We start from the raw sequence: 24397 nt of genomic DNA, 5'->3' as shown, positions 1-24397 counted from the left end.
TTACTCCTGTATGTCTTGTACTGGAGCAAAGTAGATAGCAGTTTATCCCGCAGAGTCACATAGAAGGGGCAATCTAAAAGGATGTGGTCAATTGTATCTAACAAGTTTAAACCGCATGTGCATAGGCGTTCATGTCTAGGGATCTGGAGGTATCGGCCTAAGAGCATCCTTAGATGGGAATGCATTAACCCTAGCTAATAGAAAAGCGCGGCGTTGAGAAGGTATCTCTAGGTTATCTAGATACCTAGCCATTTTACCCGATCCATTATTAAGGCCTAGGGCCGCCGGAGAGCAGATGGGGGGAAGAGCTGGGTTAAAATTCTGCAATTCTACATCAAGGAGACGTTGCTTGATTCTTTTAAAGATGTAAGATTCATTGGCCAGAGCAAGATTATCTAAATCAATTCCAATTTGACAGAGTCTAGATCTAATCAATATGTCCCATGAGAAATAATGAAGTTCACTTTTCAAGAAATATAAAAGGGAACTTGGCTCAGTTTGAAAATATAATTTGAGCCAATATCTTATTGTTTGAATCCAGGCTTTGGTGGCAATCAAGTTTTGCCCAGTTTCATAACAAATTGTGAAATATGAGACACATTTAGGTATCCCCAATATTTGTCTAAGAAATATGGCTTGGATGTTCTCCACTTCTTGATTAAGAGTTCCAAGCCATAAGGGAACTCCAAACAGAAGTTGGGGGAATATTTTCAAATTCAGGATTTTTATCACTGCAGGAACACACTGATTCCCCTTCGCGTAGAAAAACTGCTTGAGTTGATTTAAGGAAATCCTGGTGGCTTTAATAGTATTTTGTCGATGTATAGACCAATTGAGATTATAGTTATAAGTAATTCCCAAATACTTATAGCTTTTAACTTGTTCAATTGAATCCTTCCCAATGTGCCATTTGTATGGTCGGCCGTATCAAATGCTCCTGTGGGTCTAACAACAGCAGCACTGACCCGCCTTGATCCAGATTTTACGGAGCTCGTCTGTGAGAGTGACCAGCACCATCTCTGTCCCATGGCCAGGCCAAAAGCTGGACTGGAAAAGAACACCACACTTGCTCTATGGGCAAGCATGGTCTCCATTATTCGCTATAATGGTTTTATTCATTATTCGCAAGTGTGGTTTCCATTTCGCATGCGGCCCAGGGGCCATAGTTTGGACAAGCTTGGGTTAAACAGTCTTCATTTGACTATTAAATTTTCTTATACATCTAACTTTAACCACATCGCTTTTTTGACACTTTTGTTTATGTTCATGAAAGATCGTTGTGAGTAAGACCTTATACTAAACCAACAGATGAGAACTAATTATTTCATTACACTAGTTGTCATCCACCCTGGCTTATTAGGAATCTTCCTTATAGCTCCTTCTTATGTATCAAACAGATTACCACATCCGATTTAGTGTATGACGTGGAAGCTGAGAATCTGGTTCATAAGTTTCAACAAAGTGGATACCCCATCAGAGTAGTTACATCAGCCAGAAAACGTGCTAGTTGCAAACCAAGGAAAGATTTATTTATCAAACATTCTACCTCTACACAGGATAGCTCTATCTTTTTTCATTACAATTTGCTCCTTTGGCCTTGCAGATCAAAAATATCATCCTTAGATATTGGCATTTGTTAAATTCCATGCCATCTTGTGACACCAAGCCTGTTATTGGATTCACAAAATCTCAGTCCATTAAAGATCTTTTGGTATGTGCTGACTTAAAAACTGCTAGTGTCACACCTACTTTGAAAGGCCATTACAAATGTCATGGATGCACCTGTTGTTCGCAGGCAATTCAGACCAAAACTTTAATTCATCCCTTTACTAAAAGGGCCTTTACTTTAAGTCATTTTTCTAACTGCTCATCATTTAACGTGGTTTAATGCTTCAGTGGACACGGTTGGTGCAGACCAGGCTCCTGTCAGCAGTGAGAGCTCGCCCACCCACAGGCCAGTCCACCGGGGAGAATTGAGTCCGAGCCGCCCCACCCCTGGTTTCCAGGGGTGGGCCAAGCAGAGTCCCCTGACAGTCAGGAGTTGGAGGGGGGAATCGCAAAGTCCCAACCCCGTGGAGCTGACCGGCAGCATGCCGGCCCATACAAGGCTTATCTGTCAAATGAGGACTGCCCTCGAAGTGCTGCTTAAGAAGGACTTTCCTGCCTTCCAGGGCCTGCCCCCACAGGGATGCAGCAACTTCCTGGCACACCCCATTGGTAAGCCTCCTAGTTGGATTCCACAGATGCCAGGGAGAGATGGGCGGGGCTTTCGAGAGCAACAGAGTCAACAGGAAGGAGAGTGTGCATGGGACTCTATGGGGTGCACCAGGTAACTTTCCGCCCCCCAAAGTGAGTGTTCCTTGGCCAAACAGGCTTAGGAATTCTCATAGCCCAAGAAACACTCCGGGGAACGCCCCTTCAGCCGCTGCCAGCCACTTCTGCACCTCTCGGCCGCCGGCGTGGCCCTTGTGCCGCTGCCCCCGTGCCTTCCCCCCTGCCGCCTGCCATTGCCAGCCTAACTCCACTTTTGCCAGCATCCAGCCCTCTCCAGATGGCGCAAGTGCCACTTGCACTGGCATAAGGCCCTGTGCGCCTCCTAACCACATTCAGCCCCCAACCTCAGGAATAGGCTGTCAATGGACCACTGATCTGGTCCAGCAGAATTTTTCTTATGTTCTTGTTCAGGCCCAGAGGTTAATACAGAGGCTCTAAATTCCCATGCCCCCTCCCCCCATTAAAGAGTTCTTGTCTTTGACAACCATGTTTGTGCCTCTCTGTCAGAGAGGGTGGGAAGGTGGGTTGATTGATTGGCGATGGGACTCTCACAGGCCACCTCCAACATTTGGTGCTGCAGGATGTCTGCAAAGTTCTTCCCCGCCTTTGAAGGTTCCAAGGCGGCATGGTTGCACGCAGATGGTCCAGTGGCTCATCAGGTTGAGCGAACATCACCCTCCCCTCGACATGCGCGGATGGTGAGCCAAGCTCCTGGGCTGCAAGCCAGGAGCAGGGCGACTGCCGTCTCAGCCTACCAAGGGAGAGAATTCTGTGGAGAATGGAGTGCATAGCGATGTGTCCTTGCAGTGGGCCCACCCGTGCCATGTGAAGGGGTCACCGAGACAGTGCATTCCCGTTAGGTGCTTCCTGGTCTGCAGGCACGCTCACAAGGCGACTGCAATGCTGCAGTCCATCCCCCAGCCTCTCACAGCTTGGCACACCACCCAGCAAGCCCTGGGGTGATTTGCATACGGTGGCAGTCTGTCATCCAGAGCCCACAACTGTCCCATCAGGCTACCGGCTGGCCAGGGAGGGGGTTCCCACGTCCAACCATCTCTGGCCAGATCCTTGTGGCAGCTGGTGGTGGTCAGACAAGGAAGGGAGGGCTCATCTGGGGTCCTGCAGCCATTTGAGCTTGGACATCCCACTGGAGCAGGGTCCACAGGCCGTACATGGGCACATTAACAGCCATCTGATCAGATGAGCCCTGGTGGTGGGATGCTTTTAGCCAAGCACCAATTGAAACGAGGGCGCACTTCAACCAACCACCCCAACACACAAGCTATCATAGCGCTGCACGTCCGAGCTTGGATGCTGCCAGATCTCTCCCCCCTCTTCAGGGGGGCTCCATTTTACTGTGCAAAGACAGAACACAACAAGGGAAGCAGAAGTGAGAAGGATGCTGCTTTGTGGTTGGGGGGAAGGGCGAGGATCTGGAGCCAGCATTGCCAGCCCCTTTGAACACAGGCACAACACTGTCCGGCCAAAGGCCGATGAAGTAACACAGATGTTGCAGCCACTGCAGGGTGTCATTGGGGGGGCCAATGGGGCCATATGAGACAGGCAAAACCCCCACACATGCTCAATGCCACTTCGGCAAATATCCTATCCTCCAGACACCCCCCTATAGGGGCTCTGTCTGCCGATAGGCCCCATCTCAGATGGTTACACCCCTTAATCAGCATATGGACACGGGTGAGCTTCTAGCCAGTCCTGATAGCCCCTAGAAGCCCAGAGCGAACTGGAAACAGGGCAACTACATAAGGCAGAGTGTTCCCTTGCCAGACTGGACATCAATGGGGCCAGATAGATGGCTGCCCTATTTGGCCCCAATGTTGTTCTGTGGCCACTCTGCAGCTCCCCCTCCAAGTCCTCTCCTCACATACCCTGGAGGGCCCTTGGCCAACCCCTACTGCCCACCCTCCTTGACTTGTCCAGGCAGGGTCTGGCCCACCCTTCTGCTTCCTTTGAATAAGCATGCACTTCTCCCGGCCTTCAGTGCTCTCCCCTTGGCCCTGCGGTGTGAGGGGGGGGGGCTGACCCAGCAGCTACTCAGCATAGTCCCTCCTCAGCCCCGCTGCAGGATCCCTGCAACCCCCTGGTGAGCAACTGCCTCCACAGCGGCCCGGGCACGTCCTCCTCCCCCTCTGACCCGGCACAGTCATGATGGGCATCCGCCTGTCTGTTATTTTGTTCTTTATGCCATTTTTCTGGATTTTGCTGTGGCCAAATATTTGATGACTTATGATCCAATATTTCCAGAGCAAGCAGATATTTGTAATTCCAAGTAGTAGTTTGTAACTCCAAACAATTCCAAATAGTCTAGGTAATGTCTTCCAGAACCAGCAGATGGCAGCAAAGGTGTAGGGGAAGTCAACAATTCTTTATTATATATAATTTTTTTAACAATGTTACCTATTTGTTTTTATTTTTTTATTGTTTATATCATTGTTAAACTATGTGATTAATAATTTTGGAAAAATAATAAAAAAATTATTTTTAAAAAAAGAACACCAAGTAGAGTTGCCAGGTCTAATCCTGATTATTGCTGCTAGTTAGTAGACAGGTGGGGGTGATGGTGGGGGAGTAGGGTTGCCAACCTCCAGGTACTAGCTGGAAATCTCCTGCTTAAATCATTGTCTTGCTCCTTTCTCTCAGCCCAGAGAGACGCCAACCAATGGTGACAGAGTTTTACCTCAGACCTCAATGTTCTTTAATAACACAGAACTGGAGAATTTAGGAAGAAATTGCTTCTTTCAGGCACGAAATACTCCTGCTCAAAATAAGATAGCTTATTAGTTACTAATACATCAAATCAATTTATTTTTCCCTCTTCGTTATTGTGCCAAAATTATTTGCCAGTCTTTATATAGTTCCTAAATAGCTTTCCCAGCTAGGCTCACTATCTGAGCCATCCAATACAGTTCATGAACATCAATTCCAAATCAGTAGTTATTTTCCATAATCATGTTGTCAGCTCTTGACCCAAAGAACCAGAAATCACCACAGAGACAGTTAGAATCCAAGCAGATGGCTTTTACTGGTCAAATAGGCAATACAGTGCATATAGGATAAGATGACAGCTATGAGGGTCTTGCTCGTTAGTTGGCAATATAAAGCTTGAAATTGGTGGGAGATTACAGAACACACAAAGCATAAACAGAGCACACTTTCCCAGGGGTAGCGTTCCCAGGCTTTGGTATGTGAAGCTGTCCTTGAAGTCTGGACGGTTCAGCAAAGGAACAGAGGCAACAGAGAAACCGAGATAACAGCCTGACATCCTGCTCCCCTTAAGGCCCCCTCCCATCCTGCAAGGGGGCTGGTCTGTCTGGGTAGGCAATGTGAAAGGCGTTGATGAGCTTGGGGGCGGAGACATCTCGTGCGCGAACCCACTCGTCATAGGCAGGGGGGAAGTGTTTCCAGCGAACTAGGTATTGTAAAATTCCATGGTGAATACGGGAGTCCAGGACCTTGGAGACCTCGAAATGTTCTTCCCCCCCCCACCATTATGGGCTGTTCGGGAGGCAGTTCTGGATGCCATTGCGGAGAAGCAATATGGGGTTTCAGGAGGCTGATGTGGAAAACGGGGTTCACACGTCTTAAGGTTTTGGGGAGAGATAGTTCCACCGTGACAGGATTTATGATGCGAGTGATGGGAAATGGGCCAATGTACTTAGCGTTGAGTTTATGGCACGGGCGGGTGGAACGCAGATTCTTGGTGGATAGGTATACCAGGTTACCTACTTGTGGGTCCCCACCGGGGGACCGATGCTTATCGGCTTGTGCTTTGTATAAGCGCTTGGCTCGAGTAAGATTGCTAATCAGCCAGGGCCATGTAGTGCGGAGGGTGTGTGCCCAAGAGGCAATGTCGGCATCCCCCTCCCCTTCCACAGCCTCTACAGGGGGGATAGGACCAAAGTCCTGTCCATATATTGCATAAAACGGGCTGAAACCAGTGGATTGATGTACAGCATTATTGTAAGCATATTCTGCAAAAGGTAACAGTTCTACCCAGTTATCTTGGTGGTAATTGACATAACAGCGCAAATAACATTCAAGTACAGCATTAACACGTTCGGTCTGGCCATCCGTTTGGGGATGGTATGCACTAGACAATCCTTGCTCCACCCACACCAATTTGAGAAAAGCTTTCCAAAACTTTGCAACAAAGCTACTGCCGCGGTCGCAAATTATTTTGCGCGGAAACGAATGTAGTCTAAAGACATGTGACACGAAGAGGCGGGCCAATTTCTGAGCGGAGGGGATCTCTGCGCATGGAACCAAATGTATTTGCTTAGAAAATAAGTCAGTGATAACCCATAGTACAGTTTTTCCCCCGCTGAGAGGGAGATCCGTCATAAAATCCATAGCAATCACTTCCCAGGGTTTGGAGGGTATTTCAAGCGGTTGCAGTAGTCCTGGGGGTTTGCCTTGAGATCGTTTGACTGTGGCGCAAATAGGACAGCTGCGAATAAAAGAGTCAATATCAGAACGCATTCCCCCCCACCAAAACTGTCTGCGCAACAGGTGAAGGGTCTTTAGAAACCCAAAGTGCCCTGCGGTTTTCATTCCATGGGCCAAGTGTAAGACGTCTTTTCGGAGCGCTTTGGGTACATACAATTTTGAGTCTTTGTACCAAGAGCCCCCTTGTTCAACAACACCAGGAGGCAGGGTTTGATCAGAATGTTCCATAAGGCAGTGTTCCCGCAGGGACTTTAAGAAAGAATCGGAGACGGGAACCCCCCCCCTCGTTCAAAGTAGTAGTAGGAGCAGGTAGGGGGGTTGGAGAGGGGGAAACGCTTACGTGTTGCGGTGCGTAGACTTCAGGCGGCTGGGCGGCCGGTTGAGTTGGAGGAGTCGGAGCTGGAGCCGGAGCCATCGCGGTGTTCCGTTGAGGAGGCAGGAGAGCAGCCGGTAGGGTTGGAGGGGTTTGCTCGCTGGTGACTGTGTGTTGTCGCTGGGGTAGCGTTTGGGATCGGGTTTGTACAGCCAATACGGGCAGGGCTTCTCTTTGTGCGGGCGTAAATAAAGAGTCTGTTGGCCGATCGAGTTTTGCCGGGTATTGAGGCAATCGGGAGAGAGCATCCGCGAGAACGTTTTGTTTTCCTGGGACATGCTTCAGGACAAAACGAAACTGAGCAAAGAATTCCGCCCAACGTTGTTGTTTTGCGGATAATTTATGGGTTCCTGTGAGGGCGGCCAGATTCTTGTGATCGGTCCAAACTTCGAAGGGGACTTTGGACCCTTCTAGGAATTGTCGCCAAAGAGTGAGAGCATGGTGAACAGCTGAGGCTTCTTTCTCCCAAATAGGCCAGTTCAATTGGGAGTGCGCAAACTTCTTAGAGAAATAAGCGCAAGGATGAAGGAGACCATTAGGTCCTTTTTGCAGCAGCCCCCCCCCCCATAGCTACGTCGGAGGCATCGACTTGCACAATGAACATTCGATTAGGGTCTGGGTGCCGTAGCACCGGTTCTGATGTGAAAAGGCGTTTGAGAGCTACAAAGGCGGCTTGGCATTGATCAGTCCACAGTATTTTAGCGAAGGGCAATGTGGCAGAGTTTTCTTTACCTTTGGTTTTTAGAAGGTCGGTGATGGGCAGTGCTATTTGGGCGAAGTTTGGAATAAATCCGCGGTAGAAATTAGCAAAGCCCAGGAATTGTTGTACTTGCTTGCGGTTGGAGGGAGGTGCCCATTCGAGGACGGAACGGACCTTGTCCGGGTCCATGCTAAGGCCATGGTGGGAGATTATGTATCCCAAGAAAGTTATTTTGCTCTGGTGAAATTCGCATTTAGCCAGCTTTGCGAAGAGTTGGTGGTTGCGTAGGCGGCGCAGAACTTCTCGGACCAATGTGACATGCTCGTCCATGGTTTTTGAATAAATGAGAATGTCGTCTAAATAAACCACTACTCCACGGTATAGCAAATAATGAAGGATGTCATTAATGAGTTGCATGAAGACCCCCGGGGCCCCTTTTAACCCGAAGGGCATCACAAGGAATTCAAACATTCCAAAGCAGCTAGAGAAGGCAGTGAGGGGTTCGTCCCCCTCTCGGATGCGGACGCGGTAGTAGGCTTCTACCAGGTCCAATTTAGAAAAAATACGTCCTTCTTGTAGTTGTCCCAAGATATCTGAAATTAGTGGTATAGGATAGGCGTTGGTTTGAGTAACTGCATTGAGTTTGCGGAAGTCAATGCAGAGGCGTAGGTCGCCCTCCTTTTTTCGGACAAAAAACGCGGGGGCTGAGTTGGGAGCATTCGATGGGCGAATGAACCCTCTGGCAAGGTTTTTGTCCAAAAAGTCTCGAAGCACAGTGCGCTCGGAAGTGCTCATTGGGTAGATTTTACTTTTGGTTAATGTGCAGTCCTTCACCACTTCAATTGCACAGTCAGTAGCCCGGTGAGGGGGTAAGGCATCACATTCTTTAATGTTAAAGACATCCGCGAAGTCTTGGTATATTTCAGGGAGGGCTGATGTTGATGGGACCTCGGAGAGTAATGCCGAAGCGGGTGGAGACAGCACCGCAACTTGCTGTCGGTGCTGATCGCATTTAGGGTTGTCAAAGGAGATTGTGTTCGTGTCCCAATCGATACTGGGACAATGACCTTTAATCCAGTTAATTCCCAGGACCACCTCGAATCGAATAGGGGCTATGGTAAAGTCGATTTGTTCCCAGTGGGAGCCAATTCCCATCGCCACCCCTATAGTGCGATGATCAACTGGACCCCCTTTGAAATGGCTCCCATCCATTTGGGCAAATTGGACGGGGGCTGGTAAAGCCTCGGACTCGACTTTGAGTGCTGCGAATGTGGCTGCGCTTATGAGAGTGCGACTGCAACCAGAGTCAATAAGTGCTTTAACGGGTAGTTGGGGGCCACCTTCGTGATGTTGTAGAATGGGGTCTACATAAACGGTGGTTTCTACTTCCTTTACTTTGGTGGGAGCTGTCGGTTTAGCAGGAGAATCTGCAGAGGTCTGTGGAGACGCTCCACTCACCACAGACCGGAGCCGTTTTTTGACAAATCAAGGGGAGATTCCAGGTTTAAAGCCGGAGAAGTCCATGGGTTCTCTTCGTCCGAAGAGGGAAAGTTGTCCCCCAATGGGGCACTTGTAATCCGAGACCCGGCTGGGTCAGTTGATGCAGGCAGGACGGATGAGTCTCCAGCGTGAAGTGCAGAGGGCGTGGGTCTTCCCGGCGCTGCGCTGCGGGTGGCCGCGGTGCCTCTGCGTTGCGGTCGTCCCCTAGCTCGAGTTGCTGTGCTGGGACGAAAGGGTTCAGGGCGGTACGGGCAGACCGCTGCAAAGTGGCCCTGTTCCCCACAAATGAGGCAGGCACCCCTTTGGAATCGGGTTTCGCGCTCCTGGGGTGGACGCGTCGGCTTCCATATAGCGGGGGGTGGTGCCTTGGGCTGGGGTTTTTGGGCGCTTTTCTCCTTGTGTTTTTGGCGGACAAGGGAAATAAAGCGCCGGCAGCTTTCTACTTCTTCGGCTAATAGAATCCAATCCTCGAGAGTGTCGGGATCGCCCCGCATGTACGACCAGTTCAGGACGTCAGGGTGTAAGGCTTCCCTGAAATGGTGAATTAGGGTGGCCTCGGGCCAGCCCACAATTTTGCTCGCCAGTCTCTGGAATTCATCGGCAAACTCTCGGACTGGAGTAGAGCCCTGTCTTAGTTGTAGCAGCTCCGCTTTGGCCCGTTCCCCCAGAAAGGGGTCCTCAAACCTCCTACGTAAAGCAGTCATGAAATTGTTGAGGGAACGGATAGAGCGGGATTGGGTGTCGAATTGGAGGACCATCCAGTCGGCCGCTTTGCCTGTCAGAAGGGAAGCTACGTAGCGCACCCGGCTGTCCTCGGTAGGGAACAATTGTCCCTGTTCTCGCATATAACTGTCCACCTGATGCAAGAAACAGGGTAGGGCTTCAAGAGATCCATCATACGTAGTTTTCAACTTGAGCTGTTTCCAAGGGCCGGGTATGGGTTGACCCAGTTGCACAGGCTGACCCGGTGGCACAGGTGCTCCGGGTGCAGGTAGAACGGGAGCTCCGGGAGGTGGAGGTGGTGCAGGAGGTTGGACTGGTCCCCCCGACCCGGTATTGGGACGGGCTGTGCTTGGGCTATCAGGGCTTGCTGCAACTGCCTGTTGTCCTGCAGCATTTGTTCCATTAGCTGTTGGAGTTGATCGACGCGGTCGGACAACTCTCGATTTTGGGCTCGTAACAGGTGAACATCCTCTCCTGGGCCGCCGGTACGATGAGGTTTACTTGTCCGGAAACTCGTGGCCCATTGAGAACTGTCCCCATATAGGTCCTCGTCAGCAGACTCTCCGGAGTCTTGGCGTCGGTCTGCAAGGCGGCGTGCGCGTTGGGTCGTGCGCGACGGGACAAACACCGGGGGAAAAGACAGACCTAACGGAGGGCCGCTCTTTACAGTGTCCTTAGGGCGACCGCCGGTCCGCGCACGATCCACAGCCAATTGTAACTCCTTATCCCTTGCGGCTTGGGCTTCGGCCGCCGCCTTAGCCGCTTCAGCAGCTTCTTTATCTGCGAGAACCTTTCGGGCTTCGAGTTTCAGAGCTTCAATTGCGGTAACGTGCGGTAAAAGTTCTGTTTCCAGGAGTGAGCGTATGGGGTCGGGTTCCCCGCCCAGCAATGGTTGTAACCGAACCGCGATAGCGGGTGCGTCGGCCCCAAACGTCGAGGCCAAACATTGGGCCAAGGTGGCTACCGTAGTATCCTTTGTACAATCCGCAAAGAGGAGGGCCGTATGGACAGCGACCCGCTTGGCTTCAGCTTGACAACTAGCTGCATCGGGTATCAGGGAAAGACCTGAGGCTCCTGCCATGATACCTTTTCCCAGGGTAGTAGGGGCCGTGAATGGGAGAGACTCACGGGCAATAAGTTCATCCAATAATCCGGTTAGTACCTGTAAGTCCTCAGTTGCCAGCTGGGCATCATCCAGCAACTGATCAAAATCCTGGAGATCTAAACGAGTATTAGTATCATCCGAGGTTAACATCCAGAGAACTTTCACTAGAGATTGCCACTGTGTCTGTACTAGTCCCTCCAAGCGGCAAGCCTCTAGAGTAGTCCTAAAAAGTTCAGCGACTATGTCCTGTAGAAGGGTAGGATCCCCACATGAGGACTCCAGGGTTCCAGGAAGTAGTAGTCCCGGTTCACTCGGAGAGCGACCTCCTAGCTCCTATCCGAGTGGCAGGCGAACCCTCCAGGGCTCTAGCCTGACTAGGGGATCGTTGAAGAAGAGTTGTAGGGATAGCTGTCATAATGTCAGCTCTTGACCCAAAGAACCAGAAATCACCACAGAGACAGTTAGAATCCAAGCAGATGGCTTTTACTGGTCAAATAGGCAATACAGTGCATATAGGATAAGATGACAGCTATGAGGGTCTTGCTCGTTAGTTGGCAATATAAAGCTTGAAATTGGCGGGAGATTACAGAACACACAAAGCATAAACAGAGCACACTTTCCCAGGGGTAGCGTTCCCAGACTTTGGTATGTGAAGCTGTCCTTGAAGTCTGGACGGTTCAGCAAAGGAACAGAGGCAACAGAGAAACCGAGATAACAGCCTGACACATGTATTCTAAGTTTTAGTCTGAAGTTTATAATAACACAGATGTCCAGCAGTTATAGTTTACAAGTTTTAAATCTCCTTTTTCCCGTGGAAACAATTCCAAGCTTGTTGAAATGGGGGCTACCATTTGTTCTTTTATCTAAGTCCAGACTGTCTCCAATTAGAATCTTTTGGAATGCCACTAACAAGGAGTAGCTAAGAAAAGTAGCTTAAAAATAAGCGTAGAGTCCAATGCTATTTCAAGCTATAAGTTAAAAATTTATAACAAGCTGATAATGTTCTTGAAATCTAGTGATTTATTATACTGGCTAATTTAAACAAGCTTATGTATTTGAGATCACCTCTGGTAATTATTTGCATAGTCTTCAGAGCATTAATTTGTTCAGAATTATCACATGAAGCAAGTTCCATGCAATTCCCGCTGTAATTAAATAGACAGGCAGGCAGGCAGACTTGAAAAGCTAGCTTACTGATCCAGCCGCATTGCTTCTCCCCATTCAGTCCAGATGTTATCTGCAGTTCAGAGTCAGAAGCTCAGAGAAATAAACTTCTGCTCTTTGCCGCACTGTGTGTCAGGAGCCCCTCTTTAATTAGAGGAGGGTTTTTGGGTTATTATCAACCCAACCTGGTTGCTCAGACCCATGAAATGGGGGTAGCTTGAGAGCTCCTCTTCAAAGGAGCACTTATAGTCAGTCACCGTCTTGCCTCATCTTAACTAGGTTTCTTTAGGATCCTCTGGAGGTGGATGCCCACAAGGCATGTGATAGAATAGAATTCTATAGGATGGCTAGGTAATTAGGAAGATTCACAGTAGCTGTTGATAGCTGGGCACGGGTGACTGATTTCCTCTCATCATCATATCTTATAAATTAAGATAGAGTTCTGCTGCCTGAATTGACAAGGTCATTTAGATATGCAACAGTCCCATCAGAATTTAATACTGAAAGTTCGGAGTTAATATTTACACTGAGGTAGCTGTGTCACAGTATAAGCAAAAAGGATTCTTATTCCACCTTAAAGAATAACAGTTTTATTGAAGAGTAAGCTTTCATGGGCTACAGCCCACTTCAGGAAATGATACTTCAACTGACAAAGTGTTTGTGCAGTCAAGCCACAGCTGACTTATGGTGACTCCGTAGGGTTTACAAGGCAAGAGGCATTCAGAGGTGGTTTGCCATTGCTTGCCTCCGTGTGAGCTGAGAGAGAGTTCTGAGAGAACTGTGACTGGCCCAAGGTCAGCCAGCAGGCTTCATGTGGAGGAGTGGAGAACTGAACCTAGTTTGACAGATTAGAGTGCCGCTCTTAACCACTACACCACGCTTCAATATGCTTCAATAAATCTTTGAAGGGGGGGGGGGCAAAGCACCTCAGGAAGTGATGCAAGGCTTACGCTGGCGTAAGTGCCACTTGCTGGGTACCCAAGGTTGGGTGAAAGGAAAATATATATAAGTCTATGTATAAATACAAGAACCTATTATACCAGATGTCTGAGTAATTGAGAATAGAATTTACAACATATACACATTCCTGGTTGGGTTTGAACTATTTGTATTTATTAATGTATTTCTGTAAATGTGTGCAGGTTTACAAAGGGTTTTAATTAACCACTGATGAAGGCCCCATAGGCCGAAACGTGTTTGGTATGTGGTTTTAGTTATCAACCTCAGGAAATGCCATTGTGCTATTTTAATGCTTTTAAATAATTTTAACTTTTATATAGCGCTTCTAATAAATTATACTTTCAGTATTTATACATAGACATATATATTTTCCTTTCACCCAACCTTGGGTACCCAGCTTTTGTTTTTAGGTTGGGTTTTATTCCCCTCCTTTTTTCTTCCACGTAAGTGCCACTTGCACCATCTAAACTGGCACGGACACTGGCGGTAGAGCAGCACAGGAGGACGAGGCAGGGGCAGTGGCGCAGTCCCCGTGGCAGTGCAGTTCCAGTACAGGGACCTTCGCCGGCGGAAAAGGGAGTATTCCTTGGGTGGGGGGAAAAGAATTCAGATTCCTGAGGGCTTTCGGGGCGGGAACACCCACTTTCCCCAGCATAAAGTTATGCCTATTGAAATTATGACTTAGCTCATAGAGGCCTAGTATAGGTGTTTTCCCAATTTACCCCCCTTGGTGCAGCCATGCCCCCAGGGCCTATGACAGCCCCAAATGGCCAGCCAGTGGGCCGGGGCCAGAAGAGGGCCAAGCCCCCACGGCGACGCCCAGTTGCAGGGCAACAGCCCCCTCATAAGCACTGGTCCTGCTGCACATGCCTTCTGGCAAGGAAGACACACGCATCTCGGGACGTTGGTCCATCAGCTCCCTGCCATGGGGACTTAGAGCCCTCACCAGAGGGTGGCCAGTTCCCCCGGCCTCTGCTGCATTTGTTCGGGGCAGGATGGGGGCGGAGCCAGCTTCCTTCTCCTTTGCCTAGTTCTGACTCTCCCCTCCCCAATGCTCTCTCTGGCCCCTAGTGGCCGCCTGCCACACTGACTGCCGGGTCCCCAGCTCTGCTCCCTCCACTTTGGTGCGGCGGCGGTGGTGTCTGGCTCCCAATAATTTTATTTTTTATCCTTCCATACTGGAGCTGGAGAAAGAAAGGCTCAGTGCTGTATGGATAATGGAAAGAATCCAGACAGCACTCACACAATATATATATTAAAGTACTAATTTATAAGGTGAAAGAAGGTGCAAAAGTGAACAATATATACAACAAGGTAACAACAAGATACACATATAGATATCAATAGCAGTCCAGCAGAAAAAACAAATTCAATATATAAATAAATAAATATCCTGGGAGTCAGGTAAGTCAATGTCAATTCCTGAGTATCCTGAGTGACAGGTAAGTCAATTTTTATACTCAAATATAGACTTCTTTATGTGTTGTAGATTGCTGGAAAGCGGAGTCCCAGGAACAACCAAGTCAGACGGGACTAAAAAGGGACTAAACATGACGGGGGCAAAACATGAGTCCAAGTGCCCATGTATTAATGACCATTGTGTAGCCACCAGTGCAATCTGAGAGCCAGGGCAGAGCAAATCCTCTGTGGGGACAGCAGCTGTATTGGCTCAGGCTGATACGCATAAATTAAAAACATTTTTTTTTGTTTTCGAGAGACATTAATTTTCCAGTGTTTCACCTAAAAAATTTAATCACCAAAAGGTTGTTGTTTACCCATTAATGTTTTATATCTTTGTCATTCTGAACTACAGGTATTACCTCAAATATTCCTTGAATACAGGAAAAAGAAAAAAAATTTCTTCAGTGGTCCCAAATGCCAATTTTCCCCACTCATCTGCCCCTGGCAAATCTTGAAATGGTCCCATGAAAGCCTGGATTGCTTCATTTGAAAACATATCAATAGCTGTGGGATTATCCTGGTGCTGGGCATGATGATTTGCCATTTTTACCCATAGCACAAAATACATGTGTGGGCGGCTGCCTGTGGCAATGTGCGTTTTAAGTATTGCCAATTTCTTTATATCAAAAGACCCTGTACTGGGCCATTGCAATGTTTCTTCACAGGCTTTAGTGAGCTGGGGCCATTCCACCTTGCACAGAGAGATGAGGGTTTTAAGTCTTAGACCCCTAAGCAATTCATCAGAGCCCCTCTTGGGGTCATATCTGTTTACCATAATTTCTAAACAGGAGGCTGCAACCAGCTTGTTGCTTTTATTTCCTCCCATGTTTCTTTATACACACACACACACTCACACAATAAAGAGAGGTGGAGAAGACACAAGGGGCTTCGTTGGAAGCACGAGAGAGGGGTAAAACCCTTTCGCTCAGCTTTCCCTTCTAGGATGTAAAGGGTATCTTCCTTCCATCCCCTTACTTTCCATACAGTAATTGCGGAACGACCTTGCTTTTAAATAACTGGATTGATAAGAAAACTACCCTTTGTATTATAGAATCTCAGGATGGATCCCACAATCCGTAATGCAGAACACTTAGTAACTGTGAGAAAAATGTCCAGTCCCCCTCTACCCCCCACCAGAAATCCAAGTGTCATTTTTAAAAACAATTTCCCGAAACGGAGCTTTTTAAAAGGAACGGGGTGGGGGGGGAGAGAGAGAGAGAGAGAAGCACAAGCATCATTTTAAAACCCATGTCTGCTCAGAAAGAACTCTGGGTGTGAGACAAAAATCAGGACACATTTGAGTCCCTGCCTCTTGAAACGCTGCTTTGTAATTGGCTTTAGTGCTTACTGTGAGAAAAACATCACACACACACGGCTCCCCTGTCCTGCGCTTTGGGTTATGCATGATGAGGATGGTTTGATCTCAGGAGAGACAGAAGAATTGGATTTTAACAGCATTGGCAAGACCTGGACATTGCGAGGGCTCGGAGCGAGTTCATCTCTGAAGGACAGAAAACTCATGCATAACTCCAAGGAATAACTGAGTCAGTCCGGGGGCGAACATGAGTCAAAGTACCCATGCATAGAAGACTTTAGTAAAACCTACCTGTTAGAAAGAGGGAAGTACTTTGATGTAGACTGATATTACAGGGGCTAAAGGGTCTTTTTAAAGAAAGTGTGTGTATTCTAATTATAAAGGGCATGACAGACAGAGGGTCTGAACTTTTGACTGTAGACAAATACTACATTCCAAATGGTTATAAAATTAACATACATAATGCTTGTGGTGCAACATTTTCACTGGCTTCCAATTTGTTATTGGGCCAATTTTTAAAACGTGTTGATTTTGACCTTAAAAGTACTAAGTGGTCCAATAACAAATTGGGTACTTTAAGAATTTCCAGGGTACTTTAAGATTTCCTTCTCAGGGTACTTTAAGAATTTCCCAGGGTACTTTAAGAATTTCCTTCTCACATATGAACCTATGCAGAGTTTAAAATCTTCCTCTGAGGCTCTGTGCCTCTGTTGTCATTTGAAGTGCAGTGGTTGTTTATATGAAACAGGGCCTTTTCAGTAGATGCCCTGAAATTATGGTACAGTCTTCGGGGGAGGGTGTCTGTCCGAGAACTTGAGTCCCAGCTCCACCCTCCTTTATGCACCCCACCCTCCTCCTCACCATAAGCCTACTTTGACTCTTTGCTAACCATTTTACAGATAAGATTACTCATAGAGGCTCCAATTTATAAGCTACTATAGATGCAATAGGGTAATCTAGAAGTATTCACGGTGATTGCCTGTGTCAAACAATAATGAACTATCTGAACAGTCAGGATGAAGAAGATGGTTTTAAAAACCCTGCCTGATCTTAGGGTCTCCTACAGATACCATCTCGAGATGAAATTTAAGGGATTCTCCCTGTAAAACACTGCTTGATATCATACCTGGGTGATATCATAAAAAAGCTATAATAATGATACCGTAATAAAGTTATAATAGCTCAAAAGAGGAAATAGTTGCCTGAATTTCTCTAAGCAGTTTATCAGTGGCCGTAGACAAGAACTGAAACTGATTAAAAACAAACAAACACACCCTGCAACAAGCAGGTGCTATGGACAGTTTCCCACATAAAACTAAAGTATCTGTTTAACAGTAGGGTAGCATTTGTAGGCATATGTAGGCACTGAGATTTTAAATCCAGAAGAAGGTTAGTGCAAAACCAGCATATATTTATTAATTAGGAAATATTAATCACTTGGCATTCTTTTCATAAAAGAAAAATAATATTTTTTAAAGTTGAATAAAAGTAAAAATTATTTGTCCCTGAATATGGAAGAAAGACCATCACCCCCACTCCTGATGATATGAACCAATTAAAAGGCAGGTCTTTTGTAAATCCAATCAGGGAAGCTTATGCGAATAGGTTTCTATTCCTTGTGCTAATGAAGCAGTAATTGGATATCTAGTTTTCATCTAGATGAATTAACATCTATGTGGAGAAAATATGAGGGAAGACAAGCAAATCCTTCTTAGAAAGGCATGATCACGGGAAACATGTGACTGATACAGAATACCTATAAAGCAGGCTAATTTTATTTAATCCACAAAACGGAGTTTGGGCTTTTAAAAATGACAGAATGTTGAGCTTTTGACAAGCCATAGCTACAGGGTTGCCAGCTCTGGTTTGGGAAATACCTGGAGATTTTGGGGGTGGAAACTGGGGAGGATGGGGAAGCGAGGGACTTCAGCGAGGTACAAAGCTATAGAGTCCACCCTCCATAGTAACCATTTTCTCCAGGGGAATTTATCTCTGTAGTCTGGAGATCAATTGCAATACCAGAAGATTTCCAGGCCCCACCAGGAGGTTGGCAACCCTATATAGCTATAATGGTCAATATCAGTCCAGTTCATAACTGAATCAAGTTTGTGTTTTCAGTGTACTTCCTTTATCGATGAATTTCTACTGTTCTGTTCAGCAGGGACTAAAAAGACAGGCAGAGGAATCAATAATGTAGGGATGAAATTAAAGGAATTATCTTAGAGGCTCTAGTAGCATCTGAAGGGAGGAGATCAGTTGAGTTTGCAGATGACACCAAATTATTTAGGGTGGTTAAAACAAAATCAGACTGTGAAAAGCTCCAAAAGGATCTCTAAAAACTGGAAGAATGGGCATTAAAATGGCAAATGAGATTCAATGTGAGCAAGTGTAAAATGATGCATTTGGGGGCAAAAAATCCCAACTTCACATATACACTGATGGGATCTGTGCTGGCAGCAACAGACTAAGAAAGGGATCTTGGGGTGGTAGTGGATCACTTGATGAAAATGTCAACCCAGTGTGCGGCTGCTGTGAAAAAGGCAAATTCCATGCTGGCCATAATTAGACGAGGAATAGAGAAAAATATCATACTGCTGATATCATACTGCCCTTGTACAAATCTATGGTGAGACCACACTTGGAATACTGTGTACAGTTCTGGTCACCTAAAAAAGGATATTGCAGAGCTTGAGAAGGTGCAGAAAAAAGCAACCAAAATGATCAGGGGACTACAGCAACTGCCCTTTGAGGAACGGTTAAAACGCTTAGGGCTGTTTAACTTGGAAAGAAGACCGTTAAGGGGAGACATGATAGAGGTCTATAAAATTATGCATGGTATGGAGAGAGTGGACAGGGAGAAGCTTTTCTCCCTCTCTCTGATAATACTACAATGCAGGGTCATCTGCTGAAGCTGGAGGATGAGAGATTCAAAACAGATAAAAGGAAGTATTTCTTCACACAACGCATAGTTACATTGTGGAATTCCCTGCCCCAGGATGTGGTGATGGCTGCCAACTTGGAAGGCTATAAGAGGGGAGTGGACATGTTCATGGAGGAGAGGGGTATTCATGGCTGCTAGTAAAAATGGATACTAGTCATGTTGCATACCTATTCTCTCCAGGATCAGAGGAGCATGTCTATTATATTAGGTGCTGTGGAACACAGGCAGAACAATGCTGCTGCAGTTGTCTTGGTTGTGGGCTTCCTAGAGGCACCTGGTTGGCCACTGTGTGAACAGACTGCTGGACTTGATGGGCCTTGGTCTGATCCAGCAGGGCCTTTCTTATGTTCTTATGAGTGAGACCAAGCCAGTCATAGTACCTGGGTGAGTAAGCAGCAGCAGCTCATTGCAGATCAATGAGATGGACAGGAGGAAAGAATCAACCAATGGGATCCATCAGAGGGCACAGTTATAGCAATAAGGGAAAGTTAGTACCTCCCAACCCATTGCACAATAAGTAGACAGAGAACTAACTGAGACAGCATGGGTGAGAAAGAGGACCAGGATGTGGTTGGCAGAAACAACTACAGCAACAAAGTATCTGGTTTCTTTTAGCAGTTGTAGGGTTTTTGTAGGGTGATCACTGATGACTTGACAGCATGCTGAACTTTAGAAGCCAGATGTGAACTGCGCTGACAAGTCTTTGCTAACTGTTGCTACTCAAAACATATCAGCAGGCATAGCTTACGATGTGGGAGACAACAACAACTGAACAGTAGCTCCAAATCTATGACAATTACTGATTTACCTCAGAGTTCGTGCTGCCATTGCTGGGGAAACTGAATTTACTCCTGATGACAATCTATATGAAGGTTTTCTGCCACTTGGCTCCTCCTGTATATGGGACTGTTAGTGGCTGGAGATCTCCCGCTATTACAGCTGATCTCCAGCCGATAGAGATTAGTTCACCAGGAGAAAATGGACGCTTTGGCAATTGGACTCTATGGCACTGAAGTCCCCCCCCCTCTCCAAACCCTGCCCTCCTCAGGCTCCGCGCCAAAAATCTCCAGGTATTTTCTAAACTGGGGCTGGCAATCCTAGCTTTGACTCATGAAAACATATATCTTGGAAATATCTGTTGGTCTCTAGGCTGCTATTGGACTCAAATTTTGTCCTACCGCTATGATTGACTGAGTTATTACTCACAGTTCAGATGACCTCATTTGTCACAATCTATTTAAGCACAATCTCTGTGTAGTAGAACTACTATTTTCCCCTGCAGACAGGAAGAGGGGCTTTCCTCCCAGCATAACCTATCTTTCTATCTGGCCACACCTTCCCACCATTTCTCAACCATTCCTAGCCCCATCTTGGCTTCTGCACAAAGCTCCTGTGACATCTTTCCACCCTTATGTAGTCCCTCATCATTTTTACCCTCATTTTTACCCTCATTTTTACCTTCATCATTACAAAACAGGAATTTCTCAACCTAAAAAAAAAAAAGCAAAGTAATTGCTTCACACCAATTAGCCACAATTGAAATAGCAGAGGTCATCTATTGTTCTCATATCTGCTTTATGGTCACAGGTACGTTGGTTTTGTAGGCGCATAGTCCATAGATGCTCATATTATTACTTGCTCCAAACATAATTAAATGGGAGGGGGTTTGATGCTTCGCATATGTGACATCAGATACTGCCCATCCACAATGTACTACCACATTTGCATGGGCAGGAACTTCAAGACATCAATGGAAGCAGGTGTAACACAATATCAGCCATGTACTAAACTTGTTTTCATAAGAAAGTGAAAGAAATACCCAACAGAAGTGTGAAAAGGTCCTCGTGTTGATGGTCTCCTAGCAGGAGACATGGTCAGCAGGACTACTGTGTCTGTCTTCTGTGAAATGTCAGCTGAATATAGTTTGGCAGTTTCTGAGTATGCTTCATTTAATTTTAACTAGTTCTTACATTATTCCAAGGAGTTCTTACATTCAGATGTTGGACAAGAAAACAAAACCTCAATATTAACAGCACCATATGTTTCCAGATCACTATCTTGCTGTTCTGGTTAATACCGTTGTGAAGGCTTATGCCAACTGCTAGTTTAAAGCATGGCAACCCATTTCAGCTGGACTCTGGCTGAGGTATACAATGGAGTAATCCACTTATTTCCTTTTATCCCTTAGAAGCTCCTTGATCAATTGATCTTGAGCAGCATATATCTAGTGTTGGAGGGATATAAGGATTGAAACAAACTTGCCACTGACAATGTAGCCTTGGGGTCCCTATCGCTTAGTAAAAAAGGCTTTATGTCAGTCACAGAGGCATTGGATTTGTATATTAAAAGGGGGGAAATATAGTGCGATCGAAGTTCCTCGTAAAAGTGGCATTCCAAAAGGGCATGGGCTAAAGAGTCAATAGAGCCAGAAGAGCAAGGGCAGATCCGGTCTGAGTATGGTATATTCAGAATTCTGCCCTGCATTACCATAGAAGGGTTAGCATTCAATCTAGCCAAGCAAAAGCTTTATAGAGACGAGGGGTTGTCAGATAATATGTATAGGCAGGCAGACCACGTGGAGGGGGTATTCCAAAGAACTGGGATGAACAGACGCGACGAGCACGGATAATCCACTTCTTAATTGTTTAAGCACTACCCTGCTCTGCCTATTTGGGGCACTGATGCATTCTAGGGACCTCTCGTATTGTGGCTTGTAGAGCTTGTAGAACGATCAGTTTCAGTTCCTTGGGACTTGTTTTTATGCAAATGTCTGTTGACTGTCCAGTGATGTCATGGATTAGAAGCTATAGAATGGCAGCTATGACATCAACGAAAGAAACAGAATCTGCTCATCTCCTAGTGATGATATTCTGTTTAACAGCAGGAAAACGCCTAACTTTTTGAAAAACAAGTCTTCCCTTTCCCCCCTCAACAATCTGACAGAGAACTAGTCACTTTATCAGGCTTACCCTCTGCTACAGTCATGAATATCCAAAAATTTGTTGCATGGGACAAGCTGCCAACCCTACATCCTAAGACAGATGCCCAAGACTCTTCATCTTCTTCATCAAAAACAGGAAGCATACAGGAAGAACAACCTGAAATCTTCCAAAAAGCCAAGGACACAGAATCCACAGACGATATGAGCTTTGTCCCCATCGTCGAAGTCCCTCATTCCGTGAAGAATATACTGAATAAAATTGACACAGCTCAGTTGGAAAGAGCAAAGAAGGTATATAGTGAAACTGAGCACATGCATGGGGGAGTTATATAGTGGGGAGGCCAAGTATGCAGAGTTTCCACCATGGGTTCCACCATGAACCCATGTTGAATAACTTATACATAAAGCAGAGTTCTTCTCACATACAGAATACATACAAATATCTCTGATGTCTGAGGAAAAGAAAAGGTAATTAAAAATGGCCAGGATGGGGAGATGGGAGGCCTATGTAGGCAACTGTTTAAAATTCCAGATATTAGATTCTTCTAGTGGTTTGTTATTTACATTTTTAGCCTTCGCTCTCTCTAGGACTCAGACAAAAAAATCATATCATAGTAAGATAGAACTAAAGTGTTTCTTAGTATACCATATCCTTAAAGATTAACAAGCTCTTGCCATTAAAACTGTGACCAAGCAAGACTTTCCAGCAGCAGCTCTTCCAAGAAATGTTCAGGCTCAGGCTTTAGTGATCCTTAAAGGGGAGGGAGTTGTACAACTGAGGAGTAGTCTGTTTCCTAGAACAATTCTGTATAAGCTTTCCCTTTGCAGCTGTCTGAATTCCATCCTCACAGGACATTTCCAAGAAGCTTCATCACATTCAGAACAAAGTGCATCGGGCATATGAACACTACAAAAAGGATGATGGGTTTGATCCAGTCCTAGAAAAGGAGTACCTCCACACAGCTACATGGGAAGAGAAGAGCCGGCGGTCTAATTTATTGGATGAAATCGCTGATTCACTGGATCAGAGTGCTTTCAAAGAAAAGGAATTACAGACGGTGCTGGAATCATTAAAAGCTTGGAGTATGTTCCATTGGATGATAAGGGGGTATGATTAGCAATGTGTAAGTTAGTTAAGTGCCATCAAGTCACTTCTAACTCATGGTGACCCTATGAATCAATGTCCTCCAAAACGTCCTGTCATTAACAGCCTTGCTCATGTCTTGCAAACTGAAGGCCATGGCTTCCTCCATAGAGTCAATCCATATCATGCTGGGTTTTCCTCTTTCCGTGCTGCCTTTTCCTAGTGATTAGTAATATGCAGCTGAAAATCTGCTAATCAAAATGTGACCCTAACCATGTTCATTTGTAAATATAGTAAATGCTCTGTATCTAAACAAAATTATTTCTGACATTCAGAAGCAGTAGGAAACCTATGGTTGTTTCCACATTAGAACAGTCCTCTGCTGCTCAGTCATTTCTTTTCATTGATCATTTCTAAGGGGAATTGATACTGGGTGCTCTACAGGGTACTATATATCTATTAGAATACAACAATGTCCATCTTAACAGGCAAGATTCTATACATTTATAGTCCAGCATAGTCTGGTATAAGAAAAACCTTTTTCTCCCTGTAATTTTTTTCCATTACTTTTTTACAGCCTAATTAATTACTTCCTGCTCTCCAAGGCTGGAGGTTAACTATTAGTTCTTGTTTTAAAAAGGTAAAGGTCCCCTGCGCAAGCACCGGGTCATTCCTGACCCATGGGGTGATGTCACATCCTGACGTTTACTAGGCAGACTTTGTTTACAGGCTGCTTTGCCAGTGCCTTCCCCAGTCATCTTCCCTTTACCCCCAGCAAGCTGAGCACTCATTTTACCGACCTCGGAAGGATGGAAGGCTGAGTCAACCTTGAACCAGCTACGTGAAACCAACTTCCGTCAGGATCGAACTCAGCTCATGAGCAGAGCTTGGACTGCAGTACTGCAGCTTACCACCCTGTGCCACGGGGCTCCTTGTTTTTGTTTGGGGAGGATTAAATTAAATACTGCTTTTCACTTTGTAGGCAAAGCCACTGCATACTCATATTTTATTTTAAAATTATTTTAAAATTATCCTAATCAAACATTTGACTATGATGAGATTTGTGGTCTCCTGACTCTTAACTATATTCATTTCAGACTTGCGATGAAAAGTCCAGGAACTATTATACTGAAAATGTATGCCTGAATACTTGAAATGTTTAACCTGTTCTAACCTGTTACCATTAATTACCCACCAAGGGTGGCATATCCTAATGATGAACCAATAATATTCTGATTCACTTCAGATGTTGTATTCTTGCTGTCTCACAAGGTGTTCTTTATTTTGGAGCTCTTCAGAGAAAACCTTAACTATCAGTGCAATGCTAAGGATATTTTCCTGGGATCAAGTCCCACTGGGTGAGGAGAATTCTGAGCAGACCTGCTTAGGATG

The 24397-nt window shown here is 46.0% G+C and overlaps 1 protein-coding gene across 1 annotated transcript in view; it reads left to right on the top strand.

Moving 5' to 3' along the window:
- The window catches only part of FAM186A (family with sequence similarity 186 member A), a 59034-nt gene that overhangs the window by 21135 nt on the left and 13502 nt on the right, over nucleotides 1-24397 (top strand). Inside the window, exons 2-3 of the mRNA XM_056848954.1 lie at nucleotides 22058-22212; nucleotides 22773-23004. Of these exons, the coding sequence (XP_056704932.1) occupies nucleotides 22058-22212; nucleotides 22773-23004 (387 nt within the window). The remainder of the gene's footprint in view (nucleotides 1-22057; nucleotides 22213-22772; nucleotides 23005-24397) is intronic.

Source organism: Euleptes europaea, chromosome 1, assembly GCF_029931775.1.
Source record: "Euleptes europaea isolate rEulEur1 chromosome 1, rEulEur1.hap1, whole genome shotgun sequence".
In the NCBI taxonomy this organism is placed as follows: domain Eukaryota; kingdom Metazoa; phylum Chordata; class Lepidosauria; order Squamata; family Sphaerodactylidae; genus Euleptes; species Euleptes europaea.
The sequence above is the reverse complement of the archived record's forward strand: the minus strand, read 5'-3'. Positions and strand labels throughout refer to the sequence as shown.